Source organism: Parasteatoda tepidariorum, chromosome 8 (genome assembly GCF_043381705.1).
Source record: "Parasteatoda tepidariorum isolate YZ-2023 chromosome 8, CAS_Ptep_4.0, whole genome shotgun sequence".
Taxonomy (NCBI): domain Eukaryota; kingdom Metazoa; phylum Arthropoda; class Arachnida; order Araneae; family Theridiidae; genus Parasteatoda; species Parasteatoda tepidariorum.
In genome coordinates, this window is record NC_092211.1 from 33216024 (window position 1) to 33240999 (window position 24976).

At 25.7% G+C, this 24976-nt stretch overlaps 1 protein-coding gene across 5 annotated transcripts in view; it reads right to left on the minus strand.

Annotated features, from left to right (window-relative positions):
* Positions 1–24976, minus strand: part of LOC122269136 (cell adhesion molecule Dscam1) — a 379155-nt gene that overhangs the window by 134838 nt on the left and 219341 nt on the right. For all 5 annotated transcript variants that reach the window (XM_071184626.1, XM_071184624.1, XM_071184625.1 and 2 more), the window contains exon 3: positions 5286–5447. In XM_071184626.1, the coding sequence (XP_071040727.1) occupies positions 5286–5447 (162 nt within the window). The remainder of the gene's footprint in view (positions 1–5285; positions 5448–24976) is intronic.

Here is a 24976-nt window from a genome sequence, read left to right on the forward strand (position 1 = left end):
TATATATATATTTAAATCCCATTTAAAATGCCTTTACTTAGGTATTTAAACAATTTTAGCACCTATTTAAAAGAATAAGTATTCAATAAAAAATAGAATTAAAAATGGTTTTGTAATTAAGTAAATATGGAGGAAGAAAATCAGGATGAAAATCTATCCAGAAAAATACTTTGCCTTGAGTTACTAAATTCTTGGTAAGAAAGAGCACACACGATATTAAATTTCTTCAAAAATAAACTTACTTCGATTCATTACAATACTTCTTGGAAATACAAAAAGAAGAAGACATAATTTAATACTCTTGTTGTTTTGCTTTTTCGTGGTGGATCTGAAACCTTAAGCTTATAAAAAGAAGTTATATTAAAAATGTTTTTATATTAAATTTCCAAACGCATATTTCTTAGACATGAAACAATAAAAAAAAATATTTTGAACGTTAAAAAAGTATAAATTATCAGATTAGCTTGATAAAATTCTACATATAAGAAAATTTCTCGCAAAGTTTAAATATTTATATAGAAAAATAGGTTTTTATGGAAATTTATATCTTTAAATCTCTAGGAAATATTTATTTATTTATAAAATATAAAAGTTTTGCTCTATAATTTAATAAGATAAAATAACCTAATTAAATTTGCACTAATTTTATAATTTTTAGGAAATATTTTGCATTTTTCTCTTACTTTTTGGAATAATTGTGATAGTGATTATTTCAATTTGTATTTATACGTAGGGAACATGATGATCACTTAGGACTATCACTACTCTTAAGAAACTTAGCACTCACTCTCAAAGATTTGAAATTAATACTTTTGCTTAATCACATTTTTAAATAACATTCAAAATTAAAGGTTTATTGGTTTATTTTTTGTTGATTTTTTGCTGAAACTAAGATTACGAACGAAGATGATGGAATTTTCGAAATTAATGAACATAATAAAATATATAAGTAACATAATTTGTGTTATGTTTCAGTATTATTTCCGACTCATTTAACTAAACTATACATTATACACTTTTTGAAAACAATTTAAATTTTTTTTCTATTGATAATATCCTTATATGCATTTAACGTCAGCTTCCCTCTATTGCCGTTCTTGAAAATGCTTTAAATTATCATATATCTCCCCATAAACTTAAATCTCATGTATTGTTATTGTTATGAACTGGATTATGTTACTATAATAAGTACTGGCATCCTGAGTGCAGTATCTATAAAATTTTATACCGTAATTTTTACTGAAATATTTATTTAATTATAGTGATTTAGTGATTTTACAGTGCATATTACTGTAAAAATTACGGTACTTCAAATAATTTGCTCTGCGAAATTTTGCGGTAAAAGTGGATTTACAGCAAGAAGTACTGAGACCCTGAGTGCCGGTACTTTCTGATTATGGAGTACGGATTTTGATCTGTTTTCTGATAAAACAAAGAGAACGATTTTATAATGTTAATATTGTATAATGTGCAAAATAAATAAGTAAAAAAGTTTAAAAAAAGGGAAGAAGAACAGCTTGAGAAGATCGAATATGAAAAAGTCCAATTTTTAAATTTCAATTTCTCAGGAGCTATTTGACCAATTTTGTCCAAATTTTGTGTTTTACCATTTGCTTATGTGTGAAATTATATTCTTTAAAATAATGTAATAAATTGTATACCTTTCAATTAGAACTCTTATTAAATAAAATAATAAAAAAATAATATATATTTACCATAAGTCAGTTTTGGATACTTTAAACGGAACTAATTTGTTAAAGTTATAATTTAAATGCCAAAAACGAAAACATTTATAAACGTAATTAGCGCATACTTTCCTTAATCCCCTAATTTTTATATACAATTTAAATGAAAAACTGTTATGAAGGTATACTTCAAAACAATATCTTTCATTATAATGAATTATAATAAATTTCTATACACGGAGAATCGTAAAATTATCGCACTGTAAGGCGAAAAAATAATTCTAGACATGAAAACCAAATTATATGGTATTTAAACCATTTATTTCGTAATTTATCCTTCTATATGGCAACAGTTTACCGTAAGTACTGGTTTTCTAAACTATAGTTCGTATTATCACATACTTAGAAAAAAAAATACGAGACCGTAAAATAATGACCGTAATAAAAGACCGTAACCAGATTAATGGTTCTTATGTCGTAATCTAAGGTGTGATAAAATTTCCAAATTTCATCACATTTACCAATTTTAATCGCACATTAAATAAAAATATTTCATTGTTAATTTTATCAGAGCATTACCAAAGAACTTTGGTAAAAAATACCTAACTTTTTAGTGCTCCCTTAGATCCGGAAACACATTAAAGTTTGCAATATTCTGGTAGCTTAGACCACACATTTTTTCAGTGTACTTTCCAAATTGTCTGTCGTAGTGCTTACTCTTTTCTATAAACTTCATTGTTTTATGTTTAATATTTTTGTTAAAGGTTTCATACTTATAAAGAAAAGTGCTTTTGTGTGGGATAATTGGTTTTATATTTATCATTTATAAGCCTTTTCTATCGCAATCGTATGTACTTGTAAAATAACAATAAATAAAATATACTATTTCATATGTATTTTTATAATTTTATCTGAGCAACATTAAAATAAAAATTCTCATCCTTTCCATAAGTTTTACTTATCCTTCAAACTCTCAATCATTTGTTCTTATTCCACTTTTGAAAAATAGAGGCTTTTCTTTCTTTTCAATTTCGAATTTTGGGAGAATTATTATTTTACATTATCTAGAAAATAGCATTGTTCATATTCTGTAAAAAAGGAAACCTTTCGCAAAAGAATAGAAGAGGGATCTGGTGTTAAGCAAAAACAATTTCTGCATCTGGTTTTTTGAAAAAATATTATTTAAATTGTAGGTCTATACATTTTCTAAAAGAATTGAGGAAGAAGAACAAAGGAATAGTCGATATATGAAAAATAGCTATATGAATACACTTGTCTAGAATATTATTTGAATAGGTCTTTGTAAAACATCACATCCTTTTAAATATGTTAACTATTTAATGTTTTTTTTTAAATTATGGTAATTAAAGAATAGTTTGTGCTAGTAAAAGCATATAACTATTTAAATCACGCTTAAAATCAGCAATTTAATTAATATTTTGTCCTTATTTTTTTTATAATTTAAAATATAACATTATTAATAAAAAGTTACAATAGTTGTTATGCAAATAACGCCCATGCAATGTTTAATTTTTTTTTAAAGTAGTTAATATTTTTTGCTTAATAATATTGCAATTTTATTTTAAAACAATGAATAAAATTGGTTTTGCTTAGAAGAAATAATTAACTCTGTTATGGCATTTTTTCTAGTTTATAATTGTTATGCAAAAATATGAATAATATATTTACTAACATTGAAAAGCTAAATTATTACATTTATTTTTCCGTTCTCAATAAATAAAAATGGTGGGTGTTTTCGTTATTTCAAATCATTGAAGAACATTTATCTTTAGAAATTCCTTTTACCCATTAACCTTTTCATTTCTAACACTCAGTAACGCTTCTCTACCTAACACATTTTATTTTATTTTATAACCGTCGTTAAGCAGTCGACCCAATTTTGGGTTTACGAATTCCTATGTTCAATTCAGTAGCCTTGTAATTTTGAAACCAATCCAAAAGACAAGGGAATTCCAGGATCAAGTATTGTATTTGTTTTCGTGGAGGACTTTTTTCAGGAACTAACCACATTTGCATTACATAAAGAGGAAAGAAACGAAAACCTCCCACAGGTAGCCTGATGGCAAGGGGATACTTAACTCATGACTCGTCCGTCACTGAATGTATTTTATATCGAGCCGAGTGCAGAATTTGTATCGATCCCCCATAGCTGGGATTCGAACCCGGTTTACACATTGGCATAGCCCGGTTCATGCATTAACACATTAGGATATATTTCGAAAACCATTAAATTTTTGATAAATATTTTGATTTTATCAAAATTCGTTATTATTTCTCTCACTCTCCTTTTTTCCCAACACATTTCTAGGCGTAAGTCTAAGAAAAGTAGTGTTGACAATAAATTAAAGCAATTAAAAGCCTATACACGGATTCCTTAACTTTCTTAAGCGAGAATTTTTTTAACGTCTGCAAGCAGCTTACATTTTTAGTTTCTTTAGGAACGGCGGAGTTCTGTGGAGGTTTGGTCCTGCTAACCTTACTCTATGGGTATTTTTAAATTATCCATTTAGTAATTCATATGTATATCAAAAATAAAGAATAATTTTTATTTTTATAGAGCTTCATATTTTAAAAAATAATAGATTTTTTATTTATCAAAATAGATTCCTCATTAAAGCAGTTTATGATTTTTAATATAATTTCTTGCATATATAATCCTGAGGTAAAATAATGAATAATTGAAAATAATTCATCAACATTAACAAAATTCTTTAATAAATATAGTATCTTATAAAAGAAGTTCCTGCAAGTATTACTATTTATTGAATTTTCGTTCAAAAATGATTGTATCCAGTTCCTCAGAGGAAATAAGTTCCCATATGGAATTTAAAAAAGCGATGATTTAGATTTATAGTGATTTAGAATGATTTATGGATACCGACTAAAAATAGTTTAGAAATAGAAGACATGATCTAAATAATCACTTGTTGAAATTACTCGATATTTACTGATCATGACTTGACATCATGATGATAGCAGGAGATATGAACTAAATAATCACTTGTTGAAATTACTCCATATTTACTGATCAATGCTTGACATCATGATGATAAGTGATCAGCATTTTTAAAATTTGTAATTTAAAAATTTTCTTTAATTATCAATGGTCTAAATAAGCACCTTGATATATTTCTGATTATAAAAAGGTATGAAAATTCGAGAAAGTTACGATAAAAAGTTTATATCTTGTATGATATATCCTGCTAGCCAAAAATCGTAAAGTGTAGTCGTAATTAAAAGTTTTAAAACATTTAGTTTTGAACTCAATTCTCTTGTTCTTCGATAGATTGCACCATGACAATTCGTTGCCTCGTTTCACGATTTGCTCAAACGTGATCACTATCTCCTAGGTCACAACAAGTGTCCCAGTTTTTGACGTCAACTGTATCGATTTTTGTCATATTAAATTCCAACAGAAAAAAATTACTGCCCTACTGAAGAAATATGTCGTGTTGAAATACTTTCTGTGTGGTTTTGCAACAGAAAATTCTGTTAATGTATTTCGCTGAGAATTCTTTGGTAACTTAACCATAAGAGATTACAGATTATATATATATGTATATATATTTGTCCTCTTACCAGCAGTGACCTCTGCGTGAATGATGTGACCATCGTCCCTCATCCATGACATCACAGATACATATTCTTTGACAAAGCTCGGAATGTGGCACTTTAGAACTGCAGTGTTACCCTTGGTCACGAACACATCGTATACTTGAGTTTCATAAAACTGCATCACAGCTGAAATGAAAAAGAATTTATTTCTAAAAAAACTGTTTTATCATTATTTTTTCAAAAATTATTTGTTGGAATTATTTATTGATGTAATTTTTATGAAACAGATGTTTACTTGTAATTATTATGCATAGTATTATGAAGGTAATTTGGGAATTATGCAGTTAATCTAATCCGAAATGCTTTAATGATTTTGGTAAAGTTTTCAATACAGTATGATTTTATAATATGCGTTATAATATGATAAATGTGGGAAAATTTAGTTATTTTATAATGATACCTTAAGGTGTAGAATAAAAATTATTTACTTGGTTAAATTTACTTTTCAGTTTGTATTTTTTTAATAAATATGTTGAAATAAGAACAATAACTTTGAGAAAGAGAATTTCAGGTTAAGTTTTGCCATGCAAACGGAAAAAAACACCAAATGGTATTAAGTAACGTATATTTTATTTTTATTAGCCAGAAATACATTTCTTTTTTCCTTCTTTAATCAGAAATGTCATTACTACACAACAGGGTCATTTTGCCAGCATTTTTTCCTTACACTACAAATATATTTTGATTCCTTTGTGCATAGATTTGGAATTCAAGAGATTAATGAAAGATAAAAAGTAATAACACTGCACAGCTATTTAAAGTTTCAACAACTTTGTAAATTGTAACTTGTTTAATTAATTGTGAATTGTGAAAATATTTAATAAAAATAACTTAATGGTGTTGAGTCCCTTAAAAATACTTTTAATTCATATTAAAAATATTTAAAAGTTGTGGTATATTTCTAAAATATATATATAAATTAAAATTTTACATAAGCCGTAAATTGAAGAGCATGAGACATGAAGCTCTTTTTATTCTGGTGTTCACTCTTTTACTTTAAGAAAGCTGTTGATTTATTTTTGTAATTATAGGACAGTTAGGATTTAGCACTAAACATACCATACCCTGTCAAATAATTGTTTAAGAACTTTTGCATCGAAAATGCGCTTAGCATCTTATCGTTTTTGCGCATTTGACTTCCACAATTTTTCTAACAATTATATATAGTTTATATTTAATTATTATTTTTTTCCGTATTTTGTTTGTTTCGAATAATACTTGTCGTATACCTATTTCTACCACACCCGGTCATTTGACTGGGAGAAGAATTTATTGCTTTATAAGTTTATCGGATCAGAAATTACGATGTAATGCGCGTTTAACGTATTGCATTCGATTAGTCGCACATTTCTGCAAAGACTGTTGCGCGTAGTTCAATCAGAATAACTGTGAATTCAAATTTCAATAAAGTGCCTAAAATTTTAGATTGTCATTTTTGCATAAGAAAAAGTGACAAAAACTAAATGTTTTGGTAAGTATTTTATATTTTACTTTGATAGCTTTACTTCAGTTCTAACTAACTTTTAGTTTTTACTCAGTAAAATGTTAAAACAAACAAGACCACACAAGTTCTAAGAAGAAATGATATTAATTATAAGAACTATAATTCTTATATATTCTTATAATCATAAGAACAATTATAGGAATTACAATTCTTATAATTCTTATATATTCTTATAATCATAAGAATAATTATAAGAATTATAGAAATAATTATATTTAAAAAAAATATGTTTTCTGAAATTGTACAATGGAAACACCCTGTATATGTTAAAAATGCTTTGAGCAATGAATTAAACATTATTCTTCTTTGTATTTGTAATACATGAAAATTGGCCATATACAATTTTGTTTAGTTATAATAAAGTTTTATATAAAGTATAATAAGGTTTAATTTCTTCCTAACATCCATATTTCATACATTCAATCAAGAAACATAAAGTCCGGTCACATGACTGGCTATGGTAGAACTGGGTATGCATTACGTTTTGGTATATTTACTGTTAAAGGCTCAGCGCATAAACGCAAGGAACATTCTAAATCCGTCATATTTAAAAGCTCTCCCACATATGTAGAATTTTAAAGCAGAAAATAAAGCACATTTCCTAACCACACTGCTTAAATAATTATTAAAATAGACCCTTAAAAACGGTCTTCTTCATGTTTTTAAAGCGTGTTGCTAAAGACGAACAATATTTATCAGTAGTGGCAGTACTGAACGACTAAAAGTTCTGATTTTTAATTCATGGCATAACATAATAAAAAGGTTATTCATACACTCTATAAAAGTCTAGAAAGTGTATTTCCCATCAACTTTTAAGTAAAACCTTTAGAGCACAAGTAATTAAAAGCTGAAACATAAACTTATACTTAGAAAGTAAAAAACATATCGATAAATCTTTCTAAATAAAACATTTATTTACCACCAGAAAGTTTAATCAAGCACTAATTACAGAAGTATTTTCTCTCTTTGAAACTAATTGTACTCAAGTATTGCACAGCACCAATTTACTCTTCATTATTTAACTATGCACTAAATTGTAAGAAATTTTAAATACTGGTACGTCTATGAGCCTAAATTTTGCTTCATTTTAAGATCTGAAGTTTAATCAGTTTAGTATGCAAGATTTATAGAAAGAAAGTAATTAATAAAATGTTTAGTGAAATAGCTATTTATACTGATAAAATGTATCCTGATATGAATAAGTTTCAGATGAAATTAACATTTACAAAACTAACATATTCAATAATAACCTTAAAGAATTTAGGGATAATTAAGTTTTAAGTCAAAACGCTAAAGATAAATAAATTACTTGAAATATTAAACAATGTTAAAATTCCTCATGATGAATTGGGATATTGGATAATCTTAAAGTGTTCGTCCTTTACTTACATTTAACTACTTTACTTAATCATTTACTATTATTTTACTATTACAAAATAGTAAAAAATATTATTTACTAAAATTATTTACTATTATTATTATACAATCTACAATCATGCAGAGTTATATTATTTCTATTAGTTTTTCGTTTAACTACATCATAATTTATTGTGTTGTTCTTTGAACACCAATTTGAAATTGTTATATTTGTTGTTGCTAAAATGTCTTATAAAAATGCATTTATTAAGTGTCACATTAAATATATTGATGAGTTAATGACATTAGATGCATTAATAAAAATTTTTATAAGTGCTTCTGAGAATTAATTTTAGGATCTAATGAAATTTCTAGAGAAGTAATAAATTTTTTAACCAGATAGATTTAAAAAACTCGAAATGACTCGGAAATTAATTTTGTCAGACACTGAATAAATATTGATCAACATTTCTAAATGAAATATAGATAACTATTTCCTTCCAGAAAAAAAAAGCCAAAGCGAAATTGAGTTCCCTCAAGAAAGAAAAAAGAAATATTTATTGCAGATTTATCCCTTCGAGGAATGTATGAATTCTAAATCTTGTGCTGATCGCTAATCCCTCTTGTTCGTTTCGTATGACATTTCTTCGGCATAACACGTGTTTGCCAAGTCAATAGACAGACAGCACTTTGTTGTGACTTTGGCGAGCATTCGCAGGTGACGGAGACATTGGCGACTTCTATTGATGTTTCGGACGAAGTGTCATCTGTTATTAATCTAGTACATAATAGAATTGGGATTCGGTGTCTAGGCAACGTGGATGACATGGCTTAATCAATAAGTCATCAAGAGAGAGATATTTTCGTCCTCAAGAATGAGTTGGATTGCTCTGTTAACAAATGATAGAGGGGAGATGATTATTTTACGAAACAACCATACAGATGGCTTATTCTGATGTATAATATATTTTATTTCGGTTATATCACTTTAGATTAATACATACGATATTTATAAGCAAGGGTGTAGTTCTGAGATTTGAATAAAAGAAGTTTTGCAATTAAACTTTTATTTAAGTAAACTGAATTTAAATTTAATGATATATTATCGATTCCATATGCACAATTCGTATGCATGTAAAAAAGTAATATTAAAAAGTAATATATATTTAATCTTTAGAGTATGAAAATACAGAGATAGACTATATATTGAGAAATAAATTATGGTCAAAATGATCAGAAAGTGGTAAAATTTACTGTGTTTCTAGCTCTATGGAAACACTGAAAAGCTCGGTTATTTTTCCCAAAGAACTTTGGTAATGATTTAATAATAAAATAAGGTTTCAAACTGTGGAATAAAGCTTGGTAATTTTATCGGGATACTTTAGAGCATCTCATAAAAGCAATTTATTCTGTTAAATATACTTTCATACTTTTCAGCTTTGTATTTGCACTAAATGTGTGGTAATAAGAACTATTATTTTGAAAACCAGAATTTCCGGTAAACCGTTAACATATGAACTGCTGAAAGTACCAATTGAATGGCTTAAAATATCGTATCTTTTGGTTTTTAATACTACAATTATGTGATTTTTTTTACCAGAAGTGTCATTCCCAAATAATACGGTAATTTTTATTTACGTGATTGATTTGATTATCTATAAGCATGTTTATTCATAGCAAAAATGCATTAAGGTTATTTAGTAATAATTAGTACAGTCAATAAATTACAAAGGCGAAATCGCTAAACATAAATTCAAGGAATTTAGGGGATTATTTTAGTCAGACGGAAAAACTATTTTTTGGATAAATAAAAAATCTATTTTAACGATCAATAAATTTCAATAATTTTAACGATTATTTTTTGCAATGGCGTACGAAATTGTTGTTACAATGATCTTGTTTTTATAAGCAAATACACATAATGTTACAAAGTAAATTAAAGATAAATTAGACACGCATCCTTTCCATTTACTTTAACCAAATATTTTGACTTGAAATGCAATCACGGATAAGACTTCTTCTGTCTACAGATTGTAGATGGAACTGAGAGTTTCTACAAGATGCAAGAAAGAAATTGAAATGATCTGCAATAGCTTACGGCAGCATTGAAAACTCTAAATATTGATTTCAATAGTAAGCTGCAAAGAAAAGTATAAAGGAGTAATGCAGATATGTAGTCAAAAAACTTGTTTTCAGATTGACTTCTTTTTTAATGTTTTTACAATTTGAATGAAAAGTGAGATATTATTTTAAAACCGCAGTGAGCAATTGTAGAGTATCATAATAAATGAAAAAAAAAGCAGATAAATGTTTATATGTGTGATTTTATAATCTCATTTCACTTGCTTTGTTGGTGAAAAACTGGTATGAATTTACATTGAGACATTATTGTTTTTGTTTCAACATGCGTGCAAGTAGTAAAATTGGTGTTTTATATCCTTAAATTCTGGAAAATACAATACTCTTTCGTATAAAATAATAGGTAATATATTGATGGATGTGCAAATTTGAATATTTATAAATGATGACCGTATAGTAAAATAAAAGCGAGGTTTTTCGGAAATTGCAATGCAAAATTAAAACCAAAAAGAAAAGAAAATGATGCAGTTAAAATTAAAACAGAATAAAGTAGATTTGTATAGGAATGCTAGAATTCTTTAGCAACTTTAATTGAAAGGCTACAGAGTCTTAGCATTTGAAAGCAGCATTTAAAATTTAAATTAAAATTACCAATTTAGTTATGTCAACTCAGCACCTGAATAATATGAAGTCAACGCAAAATAATTCATTTTGTTTACTACAAATAAAGTTTCTTAGTCCATCGCGTTTGAATGATTAATAATGGATTAAATGCAAAATTGTGATATCAGTTTTTATCCACGTATAATTCATATAGATATTTATTTGAATTACTCATTCTTTTACACAAAAGAATACAAACGAAATTATTTTTAAACACGAATAGTTTTTTTCACAGATGGAATGAATTTCTACAATATGGTCAACAAAAGGCTTATTTTTGCATCCAGGTTGAACAAACAATAGCAGAATCAAAGACATTGAAACTAATTAGTTGAAACAACTTTCTACGTTCTTCGTTTATTAGAAAAACAAAACGTCTAGCAACGTATAAAAATAGTTTTACAATTAATTTAAAGTAAACAATGGTTTAGTTTAGAAACAAATTTGTACGATACATTTTCTCTTTTATTAATATTCAATCTATGATACTGGAAAATAATTTGAAAATCTTGCGAAACTTGTTGGGAAAAGTAATTAACTTTAAAAATAAGTGGTTTATTTTATAATGAAGAACAGCATAGCAAATGAAATTGAATTATTTAGGATAAACATAACTAGAATTGGATAGATTTTATATTTCACATATTTTAGCCAAATATACGGAGATAACAATTCTGGTAAAATTACTGCACTGTAGGTTGATGATATTTCTGGTAAATAAAAAAACCATAATTCTGGTACGAATAAATATTTTTTTTCTTCAACTTTCACTTTGAGGGGAGAAATGAAATAAAGCAATGTTAATGCAATTCATCAAAAACCTCACATTCATGACAATCATTTTTTAAAATTAAATATAAATTTTATACTTAGTCAAAAAAATATGAGTTGTTTTTTCATTAAATATAAGCATTTATTTTAATAAAAGAAATGCTTTGAAGATTTTGCAAAAAATATGAAATTGGGATAAATATATGTGTGTAAATAAAACGCACAAATACTTTAATTAAAATATATCTTAAGAAAAATTACTATTTGAAAAGCAACAAAAATTGTAAGAAAACTCTCCAAGTACAGATATAGTTTGTACAGTAATTTTGAATTCAGAGACGACGTGGAGGACACGACAAGGACTGACAGCTGCATACACGGCGAAAAAAATTCTGATAAAATTTCCGTACATCATGGTAATGACATTTCTGGAAATAAGAACTATTCTGGCTAATAAAACCAAAATATACGGTATTTAAACATTTCTTAAGGTAATTTTTCTGTTCATATGGTAACGGTTTTCTAAATAATAGTTTCCAAATTATTGTTCTTACTACCACACATTTAGTAAGAAAATTAGAGCTAAAAAGTAAATTCAACCAAATAAATGGCTTTTATACCGTGCTCTAAGGTATCCTCAGAAAATTATTTAATTTTACCAAATTTTATCACATATTCAAAGAACATATTTTATAGTTAACTTTACCAAAATAATTAAAGTGCTTCATTAAAAATTACAGAGATTTTAGTTGCTCCCATAGTGCCCGAAGTACGGTAAATTTTGTTATATTCTGGTAACTTTGATCATACTTTTAATCTGTGTATTTCAATTTGGTAATGGAAAAACAGCATAAATTTTACTGTGTTTAAAATTTTCATTTCTACTAAATCATAGTAGAAATGATAATTATAATGTTTAGTTCATCAAATGTTTGGAACAGTGTTAACTTGAGCCATATTGTCATACAGATTATGAAGTATTTATAAGCTTGATTGCTATATTGAACTAAACTCGACTGCTTTATTTTAAATTGAACAGAAGCACAGTACAATTGATGATTAGCTTTCTAACTGTAAGGCCAAGCCAATTCTTCTATAAGTTAAAGAAAATTTGCTAATACATGGTTCACGATACTGATTATTTATGGTTGTTATGTATGTTATTTATGCTTGATAATTTATGGTTGAAATTTGATTTTTTTGAAAATTTATTTATTTGTTTCGTTTTTTTTAAAAAGTACAGTAAAATCGTGCTTGAAAATATCCTCATGATATTAAATTTGTGGATATTAAATTTGTGGATCTCAAATTATTGAGAACCAAATCTATTACGTATCAGACAATATGGTGGCATAATTTCATGCGAATTAATATTCCATGANCTCAAGACATTACAGATATGTAAAATTGAATAATATATAGTTAAATTATTATATTTCAATAATTAATTGGTTTTAAAGATGATTGCACTTTAAGGGAAATTTTAAACTTAGAGTCAGACATGAATTGTAGTTATTTTTTACTTTTCATACTAGTATTGTAAAAGATTTAAAAATACACACTTTTTGTAAATTTAAATATAACTGAATAAATATATTAAATGGAGATTACATACAATTTATTATTATTTATTGCTCTTAGTTTGATAAATTTATATTTATAACGAAATATGCAACTCTAAAAGTCATGCGTAGATTTTTTTTTACCTAAAAAAACTATACAAGCTTAAAATCATAAAAAAATATGTAAATTATGTCATTAATAATCATTATACATTTTCTAGCTTTCTAATATTATTTTACTCTGTTTATACATGATCACCTAAACCTTTTACAAATAAATACATTAGTTTTTCCCCCTCAGTGACAGGAAAATTGTTATTCTGATTGCAACCGTATAATAAACATTAATTGGATAACTGCAAGTGACGTCATTGTAGGTAAACAGTGTAATTTGTCGATTAAGAAGCCAATCAGGTGCACACATGTCTAACGTTACTTACAGGTATCCAATTAAATTCGATTTAAATCACATGGATAATCATAATCACTTCATTTCTTCTCTAGTTGCATACCCAATTAGTGAGATAAAAATATTTTCTATTAGCGTTGAGTGGACAAAGGCCATACAAAGTATTAATATTTATTTTCGAAATGTAGTATTTTAGATGACGCGATATATTTTTTTATAAGAGATACGAAATAGAATAGTATAAAAATAATATTAAAGGATAATATAATAATAGACTATGACCCTAATTAATTATGTGGCGTTATATGGAGAAAGAAACTAGGAAAAACTCTTACGGTCACTTTCTGATTTTCAAATGAAACTCAGGAGTTTTGTTTAAATATCATGCTCCATGAATTTGCTATTTTTTGTATTTTAATTAATACAACAGTTTAATTTCTTTTCCTATTCTAATATTCAAAAACAAAATGGTTAAAATTAATATACATCATTATATTTACATGTGTTATAGTAATAAGTTCTTCGATAAGAAATAAGAAATGTTATCTCGTTTTTTATTACCTATAAACAAATAGACCTACACATAGTTCATCGTAAAATTTGCATTAAATTTGAAATACAAATGTATTTTCCTATTTTTAATTTTTTACTTGCATAGAAATTTAATTAAGAGAGTGCTGGTATGCTAAATAGTTAATAAATGTCAACGTGTTGCGTGAACGGTTTTTTAGTAATTATTCAATACATTATTTATTTATCACTTCTAACTTTAAGCTATATTTCTAAGCGTATTTGTAAACAATAAAATTTGCAAAAAAAAAAAAAAAAAAAAAAAAAAACAGTTAACCTCATTTTTAATAAGTTACTTTTTTTTGTACGAGTTTTTGATAATAAATTTTTTTTTAAAACTTAAAATATTTAAAAGCAGGGATTTTGTAGCAGAAATTGAGTAAAATTTAATGGATACATTTTCGAAAATCTAATCCATATTTGTACTGAAAAGATTTTTTTTCTTGCAAACGTTACAGTAATGACAATAAATAATGTAAGTATAATAATAATCTAATAAACAAAATTGTCAAAATTTTGATTACAAATTTTTAAAAATTTATTAATCAATTCAACAGGTAATAAAATAATTACGATTAATAGTCACCCTTAGCTTCAAAAATATCATTTTTTAAAACAATTAACGTTACTGAAACGGCAATGAACACTTAAACTAATGTAAACGTAATAATTATCTAAAATATAAAAATAGGGCAATTTTAATTATTTCTTTCAAAAATAAATCGTAATTACCTAATCAATGGCTTATAATTTAATTGTGATTGATAATTTATCAGCTCTAAAATATTTTTTTCTTTTTCTTTTTAACGTTATGGTTTTGATAATGAGTTTGTGGAAATGTTATACAAACATAAGCTAATGTATTGGTAATAATAATTTAAAAAATGAAAATGTGTTTATTTTAACTATATCATTTTCTTATGAAGTTGTGAGATAACCAGAAAATGGTTACTTTTAAATGAGCTAGTCAATGGATAATAACTTTATTACGCTTAAAAATCCATATTTGTTCTAAAATTTTTACTAACTTTTTTTACAAATAAAGTTATAGTAATTACATAATGTTTTAGAAAAAATAATCTAACAAAAATATGATCATTTTAATAACTATACTTTCAACCCTTAAACGTTACACCCTTGGGTAAAGCTATACTGAAATTTTCTTGTTGCTCATAACTTTACATTTTCTCATTAAATAACATGGGGAAACAGATTTTTTGGTTAAGAAAAGACTGTGTCAGAAAGTTTGGAAAAGTAAGGAATAAATTTTTTAAACAAAGGTTGATAACCCTAGCCAAACGTTAGTAACCCAATTAGTTAGGATTATTATCCTGATTAATAATATAAGATTAAAAATCACAGTGAAAATTTTAGAAATGGAAAATAATAAAAATTTTAGTTAGGTTTTTCCTTATATGTCTTAGCTCTTTTTTTTCTAAAAAAAACATAAAGATAGTGAAGTTTTAAAGATTATTGAAAAGAAGCAATGCATTTTTACTTCATCAAATTTTAACATTTAAAACCCAATAAGCATATTTTATGACACTACAAGCATTTTTATTATCACAAACACTTAAGATTCAATTGATTTTGATATTTTAAAAATATTTATAGCACATGAAATAAAATGAAAAAAATTAGAAAACAAAAAATAAAGGAAAACTATAATCGGATTTTAAGCAAGTTGAAGTCTTGAAGCAAAATTGAAAAAATCATTCTTGTAAACTAGAATTTCACCTTTTTATTTATTCAAACACACTCATTTTACCACTTAAAATAGCATCATTAAAATATACATTTTTTCCCTTTTAATTTCATTTCGACTTTCTAAATTAGAATTGAAGTGATTTTACAACTAGTTAATGAAAAGGTAAATGGAAACTTTTAAAACTAAAACGCATTTCTATTATTACGAAATATTTCCATTTGCAAATTTCTGGAAACGTAAGCTACTTTACGAACGAAATATGTTAACCTCGATTAAACAAATGCAGTGAGAAAAGTTGTGGTGTTAAAGACTTGGAATTAATAGTAAAGAACTCGGAGTTGTTTTATTTTATTGTTTTATTCCTTTAATGGCGTCAAGAGATTAAAACTAGAAAACTATGCACTTTGTTCTTGATGAGTTTGGGGGATTTTGAAAACTAAGAGCAGATGTTGTTTAGGCTTAAATGTGTGAAAACTAAGTGAAATGTTTATTCCCATTTCGTAATGTAAAACTTGTTTTTCTGCTTTTAACTTTTATTACAAAAGGAGCTTTAGTTAGAGGAAAAATGATTGTTGGAAAAATATTTTAGATTTGCTATTTCAAAATTTGAAATATGTAAGTCTGTCTATTCAATTTAAATTTGTCCCTTAAGCTAAATAAGATTTTTATTCTCGAGTTATCCCAATGAAACGGAACAGGTAAAAATTGAAGAACAAATTTTCATTCATTAAATCCTAATGCTTTCGAAGGAAATAACAAATAAAAAAAAATTTATTAACAGAAATACTGTTTTTACTGCTTTTCTAAAAAAATATAGCAGTTTTATAAGTCAATCTAGCACTTACTGAAAAACAAGTAGTTGGAAAAATACATTTTATGTTAACGATTTCACGGAAATTGTACGACACGAGAAGCATAGAATTAATTGATATGCTTGTAAATTAAAAGAAAAAGAAAATCTTTCTAAATATGTTTCTGAAAATGAATTATATTGTTTAAGATAGGAGTAAATAAAAAAATTTAGATGATGTTCTTGAAAAAATAATTCTAATGAAAAATTTTATTTCTCATTATACCTGTAATGTACACTGAGAGAAAAATTCTAATAAAACTACTTTTCAAAAAACATAAAACCAAAATGTAGGCTATCCACTTGTTTATTAATTTTTCCGTTCATATGGTAAATACGAGTATTTATCTGAATTTTGATTTACAGAAATGTAGTTCTTAGTACCCATATTTTCAACAAAAAAAAAACACAAAACTGAAAAATAAATTTAACCGAATAAATGGTTTTTATGCCATATTCTAAGGCAGTGTTCTCCAACCTTTTTATCACCGTGGAGCTGTCAACGTTCGATAATTTTACCGCGACCCACTGGGGGGGGGCGTTGATAGTTTATATTTTAGATTATTTTGATTTATTAATTTAAATTTAATAGTANAATGTATTTTCCTATTTTTAATTTTTTACTTTCATAGAAATTTAATTATGAGAGTGCTGGTATGCTAAATAGTTAATAAATGTCAACGTGTTGCGTGAACGGTTTTTTAGTAATTATTCAATACATTATTTATTTATCGCTTATAACTTTAAGCTATATTTCTAAGCTTATTTATAAACAATAAAACTTGCAAAAACAAAAAAAAATAGTTAACCTCATTTTTAATAAGTTACCTATTTTTTGTACGAGTTTTTAATTATAAAATTTCTTTTTAAAACTTAAAATATTTAAAAGCAGGGATTTAGTAGCAGAAATTGAGTAATATTTAATGGATAAATTTTCGAAAATCTAATCCATATTTGTACTGAAAAGATTTTTTTTTACAAACGTTACAGTAATGACAATAAATACTAATGTAAGTATAATAATAATCTAATAAACAAAATTGTCAAAATATATAAAAATTTTTAAAAATTTATTAATCAATTCAATAGGTAATTAAATAATTATGATTAATAGTCATGCTTAGCTTCCAAAATATTATTTTTTAAAACAATTAACGTTACTAAAACGGCTATGAACACTTAAACTAATGTAAACGTAATAATCATCTAAAATATAAAATTAGGCAAATTTTAATTATTTCTTTTAAAAATAAATCTTAATTACCTAATCAATGGTTTATAATTTAATTGTAATTGATAATTTATATTAGCTCCAAAATATTTTTTTCCTTTTCTTTTTAACGTTATGGTTTTGATAATAAGTTTAAGCAAATGTTATACAAACTTAAGCTAATGCATTGGTAATAATAATTTAAAAAATAAAAATGTGTTTATATTAACCATATCATTTTCTAATGATATAGTTGTCAGATAGCCAGAAAGTGATTACTTTTGAATGAACTAGTCAATGGCTAATATCTTTATTATGGTTAAAAATCCATATTTGTTCTAAAATGGAACTTTTTTTACAATTAATGTTATAGTAATTACATAATGTTATAGAAAAAATAATCTAACAAAAATATGATTATTTTAATATCATAACTTTCAACCCTTAAACGGCCTTTGGGTAAAATTATACTGAAATTTTCTTGTTGAGCATAACTTTACATTTTCTCATTAAATAACATGGGGAAACAGGTTTTTTGGTGAAGAAAAGACTGTATCAGAAAGTTTGGAAAAGTAGAGAATAAATCTTTTAAACAAAGGTTGATAACCTAGCCAAAAGTCAGTAACAAAATTAATTAGGATTATTATTAATAATATAAGATTAAGTAACACAGTGAAGTTTTTAGAAATAGAAAATAATAAAACTTTTAGTTTGATTTTTATTTATATGTCTTAGCTATTTTTTTTCTAAGAAAAAACAAAACACATAGTGAAGTTTTAAAGATTATTGAAAAGAAACGAAGCATTTTCACTTCATCAAATTTAAACATTTAAAACCCAATAAGCATATTTTATGACACTATTTATTGTGGTTTAGAATCCACATTTGTTCTAAAATGGAACTTTTTTAACAATTAATGTTATAGTTATTGCATAATGTTATAGTAATTCATTATCACAAAAACTTGAGATTCAATCGACTTTGACGTTTTAAAAATATTTATAGAACATGAAATAAAATGGCAAAAATTAGAAAACGAAAAGTAAAAAAAAAACTATTATCGGATTTTAAGCAAGTCGGATTTTAAGTAAGTCTTGAAACAAAATTAAAAAAAAATCACTCTTTTGAACAAGAATTTCACATTTGTATTTATTCAAACACAATCATTTTTCCACTTAAAATAGCATCATTAAAATATACATTTTTTCCCTTTTAATTTCATTTCGACTTTCTAAATTAGAATTGAAGTGATTTTACAACTAGTTAATGAAAAGGTAAATGGAAACTTTTAAAACTAAAAATGNTAAAACGCATTTCTATTATTACGAAATATTTCCATTTGCAAATTTCTGAAAACGTAAGCTACTTTACGAACGAAATATGTTAACCTCGATTAAACAAATGCAGTGAGAAAAGTTGTGGTGTTAAAGACTTGGAATTAATAGTAAAGAACTCGGAGTTGTTTTATTTTATTGTTTTATTCCTTTAATGGCGTCAAGAGATTAAAACTAGAAAACTATGCACTTTGTTCTTGATGAGTTTGGGGGATTTTGAAAACTAAGAGCAGATGTTGTTTAGGCTTAAATGTGTGAAAACTAAGTGAAATGTTTATTCCCATTTCGTAATGTAAAACTTGTTTTTCTGCTTTTAACTTTTATTACAAAATGAACTTTAGTTAGAGGAAAAATGATTGTTTGAAAAATATTTTAGATTTGTTATTTCAAAATTTAAAATATGTAAGTCTGTCTATTCAATTTAAATTTGTCCATTAAGCTAAATAAGATTTTTATTCTCGAGGTATCCCAATGAAACGGAACAGGTAAAAATTGAAAAGCAAATTTTCATTCATTAAACCCTAATGTTTTCGAAAGAAATAACAAATAAATAAATTTTCATTAACAGCAATACTGTTTTTACTGCTTTTTAAAAAAAAATATAGCAGCTTTATAAGTTAATCTAGCGCTTACTGAAAAACAAGTAGCTGGAAAAATACTTTTTATGCTAACGATTTCACGGAAATTGTACGACACGAGACGCATACAATTAATTGATATGCTTGTAAATTAAAGGAGAAAGAAAAAAAAATCTTTGTAAATGTATTTCTGAAAATGAATTATATTGGTTTAAGATAAGAATAAATAAAACAATTTAGATCATGTTCTTGAAAAAATAATTCTAAAGGAAACATTTTATTTCTCATTATACCTGTAATGTGCACTGAGAGAAAAATTCTAATAAAACTACTTTTCAAAAAGCATGAAACCAAAATATAGGATATCCACTTGTTTATTAATTTTTCCGTTCATATGGTAAATACGAGTATTTATCTGGAATTTTGATTTACAGAAATGTAGTTCTTAGTACCATTATTTTCAAAAAAAACGCAAAACTGAAAAATAAATTTAACCGAATAAATGGTTTTTATGCCATACTCTAAGGCAGTGTTCTCCAACCTTTTTATCACCGCGGACCTGTCAACGTTTGATAATTTTACCGCGACCTGCTGGGGGGGGGCGTTGTTAGTTTATATTTTAGATTATTTTGATTTATTAATTTTAATTTAATAGTATTTAAACATGCTTTCGAAATAAAATACAGTTACACCTAAAAATAATAATCAATGAGAGCCATGAGCTTGTTTCTTTGCAATGAGACGGCTCCATCTGGGGATAATCGGAGACAATGATACATCACAAACATTAAAAAGTTTGTGTCACTACCTTCGGGGACCTCTTTTTCTTAAATAAATAAAATGTTAATGGAACACAGATATTTTTAGTTTGGGGTACAAACCTGGGAATTTAAATTCAGTTTAAATGAAATGGCTGGCCAGGTACCATTTGATCCACAAACCGGTACCGGTCCACTGTAAGGTATCGTAATGGATTTATTAAATTTTATTGCATATTATAAGGCTTTATTTTATTGCTATTTATACCAAAATCATAAGCAAAGCACTTTGGTAATTATTACCGAGCAATTGTGTTTCCATAGGAGCCGGAATCACGGAAAACTTTCTATATTCTAGAAGTTTTGAACGTAATTTTTTCGCTCGGTGCGTAATCCGCATCGGCTATTTCATTGAGATATTTTAAAAAGTATAAATTGATGTCGGAGTTTTTTTTTCTTTAAATATACGCAATTCTATTGAAAACAGATAATAGACATGGACAGTTGAAACTCGTAAGTGCTAGAAAATTAAAATTAAAATGATTTCTATTATTAACTGACTTTACAATTATTGCAAAAAACTGTAAAATATATGCATAATTATCAAACTTAAAATATAATTAAATTAATTAAAATCCAAATTTTGCATCAGGGTTTCTCAGTCTGGCAGTCGCAACCTCATAGAGTCACGAATTCAAATATGAATTCAAAACTTTTATGAAATTTTTAAAAAAAAACTCATTTTCTTAATATATAAATAACAAAACACTAATAACAGTACAAGTTATTTATATATTTACTTAACACTTCCTTGCCATCTATATAATGATTGGTTAAGTTTGACTAAAACTACTAACAAAACTACTAAAATTACTAAAACTACTAAAACTAACCACTAAAACTTTGTCCACCTATAGTTTCATGTTTAAAAAAAAACTCTTTTTTTCTGCTTTCCAAACAGTATCGGGCTGAGAGGACGTTAAAAATTTATTCAGTTTTTCTTTACATATAAGGGGTCAAAGGACCACAAAAATTGAGGACCACAAAATTTTTAAAAATCTACAAATTCATTATTGTTTAAATATATATAATTATGAACCAAATACATTAATTTATATTTAAATTTAAAGCAACATAATCATATTAAAAGCTACTTCAAAAATAAAAATTAAGTAAATAAATTCCAAATGGCTTATTTCTCATGCGTATACATTTACTACTTATAACAATAAAACAAAATATTCACATTTCTGATAACGTTTGTAAATATTATCTTTATCGTAACAAAAGCGAAAAACAGTCAATATAAGTTCAAAAAAAAGTTTCTTTATTTTTTATGTTTATATTTCTTTGGCCGTTTTTTTTAAACATTTTTAAACGAAATGTTTCTGAACGCCGTAGAAATAGTTATAAATAATACGCTCTGGTAGTTATTTTACTAACGGCTAATAGAATTAAAATGAAAAAAAGCTGAAAATACTTAAATTATCTTATTTAGGACCGATTGCATATAATCGAAATATTTTAACTATTCATTTCTTACAGATACTCTTTTGCATTAAGCAAAGTTCTATATGCATCATAATTAATAAAAGCTGAATGTAAAAAATAGCTTGCTTATCAGTGTATAAACCTTTATAAATGTTCATCTAAATCTAAGTACGTAGCTATTTTTTTCGCTCCCAAATTTAATACAATTCACTTCGAAACGTAACTGTTTATCAAATATTTCGTAAATAAGTTTTTACTTCTGAGAAATGTATCCACCATTAGTGATTTAAAACAATTTAACAGATTAGTCCTTTTTCTTAGAAGAAACCTTAGTTTATTTTATTAGAATATCAAAGTTAAGTGAAAAAAAAGCGAGTAGAGGAGTTTATTCTTTATAATAGTAAAGAAGTAATAATGTTCTGAAAGCAATGAAGATAAATATTATGATACAATCTTTTAATCTAGAATTATGTTACTAAACTCATTTTCGGTTGCGATATTTTTGATAGATTATTACATTTTACGTTTATCTAAAAAGAAGTTTTGCACTATCGAAGTGGGTAATATTTTTTCATAAAAATATATCTTGAAAATGTAAAGATCATAGTGCATCATGTGCATAAAAAGGATTTTTTTTGTTGCTATTTTCCACTTTGTCTGTTTTCTACTTGCTGTCTACTTTTGAAAAAAAAGAATAAAAGAAATGGTTTTCATCTTTTGTCACCTGCAATATTGGATTTGCAATAATGATTTTATTTGCAATAAATATAAATTCATATTAGCGAGCTTTTTTAGCATCTTTTGTAATGAAAATATATTAAAAGTTTGCTTCATGAATTAAGGAAATAAATTGTGCATTAATTTTACAGCTTGCAGAAATATTTGGCAATATTTTTTATCTTTGGAATTTTCGAAAATAAGTCTCAATATTTGAAAAAAAATATTCCTTAATCATTATCATTAACATGTATTTTTAGAAAACGTGTGAAAATTATTAAAAAAAGTAGATTTTGGAGGTCAATTAATACCGTAGTGAAGAAGAAACAAAAATACTTTCTAAAAGCACCAAACGACCTAAACCCATCCAGATACGAATTGTATAAAAACCTGTTCATAAGCTTGAGAAAGATTACTGGTATTTTTGAAAATCACTTTTTAAGTTTTCCACGATTTTTTCTCCCTAGTTTCAAAATGGTTTTGCTTAGTCCCATATTCCTGTTTTGCCATTTGTAAGATTTCTCTAGAATGTTTATTTTTCCTTGTTTAAATAATTATTTGAGACCCTTAATTTATAAACATAATTGACGCATGCATAAATCGGAACTAACAGCATGAAAAAAAGTTCAAATTATATTTACGGTTCTTTTAAAAAAAATGTACAATTACATAAACAATGAGTTTTTTTTTGTGTTTTGGTTCTACAGCATGCGTTTGATTTCTGTATCTGGGGTAATTTACTTTTTATTTTTCTTCTAAAAATTATTTAGCTTATATTTTTGTCGACATTTTTGTAATTAACACATACTCAAAGCTATAACACGACTTTAGTTTCCTTTTAATTTATCTCTTAATTTTAAAAAATATAAGTATTAATTTTGAAAATAATTTAAAATTTTTAAAATATTTTTTTAAAAAGTTAATTTGAAAAATATTTAAATAAACTTTCAAAAAATCTATTTCGAACAAGGAAACATTTTTTTTTACCGCGACCGTAATTTAAATAATTTTGGATCTTATTATGCAAAATATATATTCATTTAAATCTACACTCAAGGCCCAAAAAATATTAAAATTATTTTTAATTTGAAAGTAGTATTTTATTTTTCTTCAAAGTATTTGTTTCTCCTACTTAGGGCTTTTAAATTTTTTTTTCATGGAAATTGATTCCAACGCAAGGCCCTAATTTTTTGTTTACTCATTTAGAGTTCGTTATTATTATATGATTATTGAGAAATGTTGATTTAATACTATAATATTTTACAGCTCAAGTTAATTACTTAACAACTAATTCAAGTAAATAAATGTAGTAGTCATTAAATCTGTTGACAATTAAAGTGTTTAACATAAAACTAAATTATTAATTTCAATGGAGTGTTCAATAAGAAATTAGTTTTAATTTATTTTTTCTTAATAGTTACCTTTTTCATTGAATCCCTTCTAAAAATTTGATAAATATATCACAAAACATAGACTATTTGTACACCCATCAAAATAAAATAAAACCATATCACAAGATTTGCATTGCAAGAAAGAGTACTAATTACCAGTATTAAATTATTAGCACTTCGAGTAATAGGTTTTTATTGTATTACCTGAATTAAGTCATATTAATAAAATGTCCAAGACATTGGCATTAAAACTATAGTGAAGGCTTTGTTCCATTTGTAAAAGCTAGTTTCATAACATTGATATCTGTTATTGCTGTCTCAAAGGTACTGTCAGTGAATAATGATTCTTTCACTGATAAAAATGCTATTATTAGGTTTCTATTGAAGATAGGGGCTATCAATTTCCTTTCCATTATATTATACCAAGAGAAGGAATAAGTACGATTAATCAAAACTATCCATTAAGAATAGAGTATTTTGGAGCAGATAACACATTTGAAATACACTTCATTAATTCTGAAGTTACTTATTCTTCTTTAAATCGTAAAATATTATGGTTTTCCTTAAAATAATCGTTTATACTGTTTCAATTTTTAGCTGTTATATTTTATTTGTTAAAGTTCACAGTCATTTTTATATGTTTTATATTTGTTTGGGGTTTTAACAGAAATTTTAAATTTATTTAGATTATAAGCTATATTGTC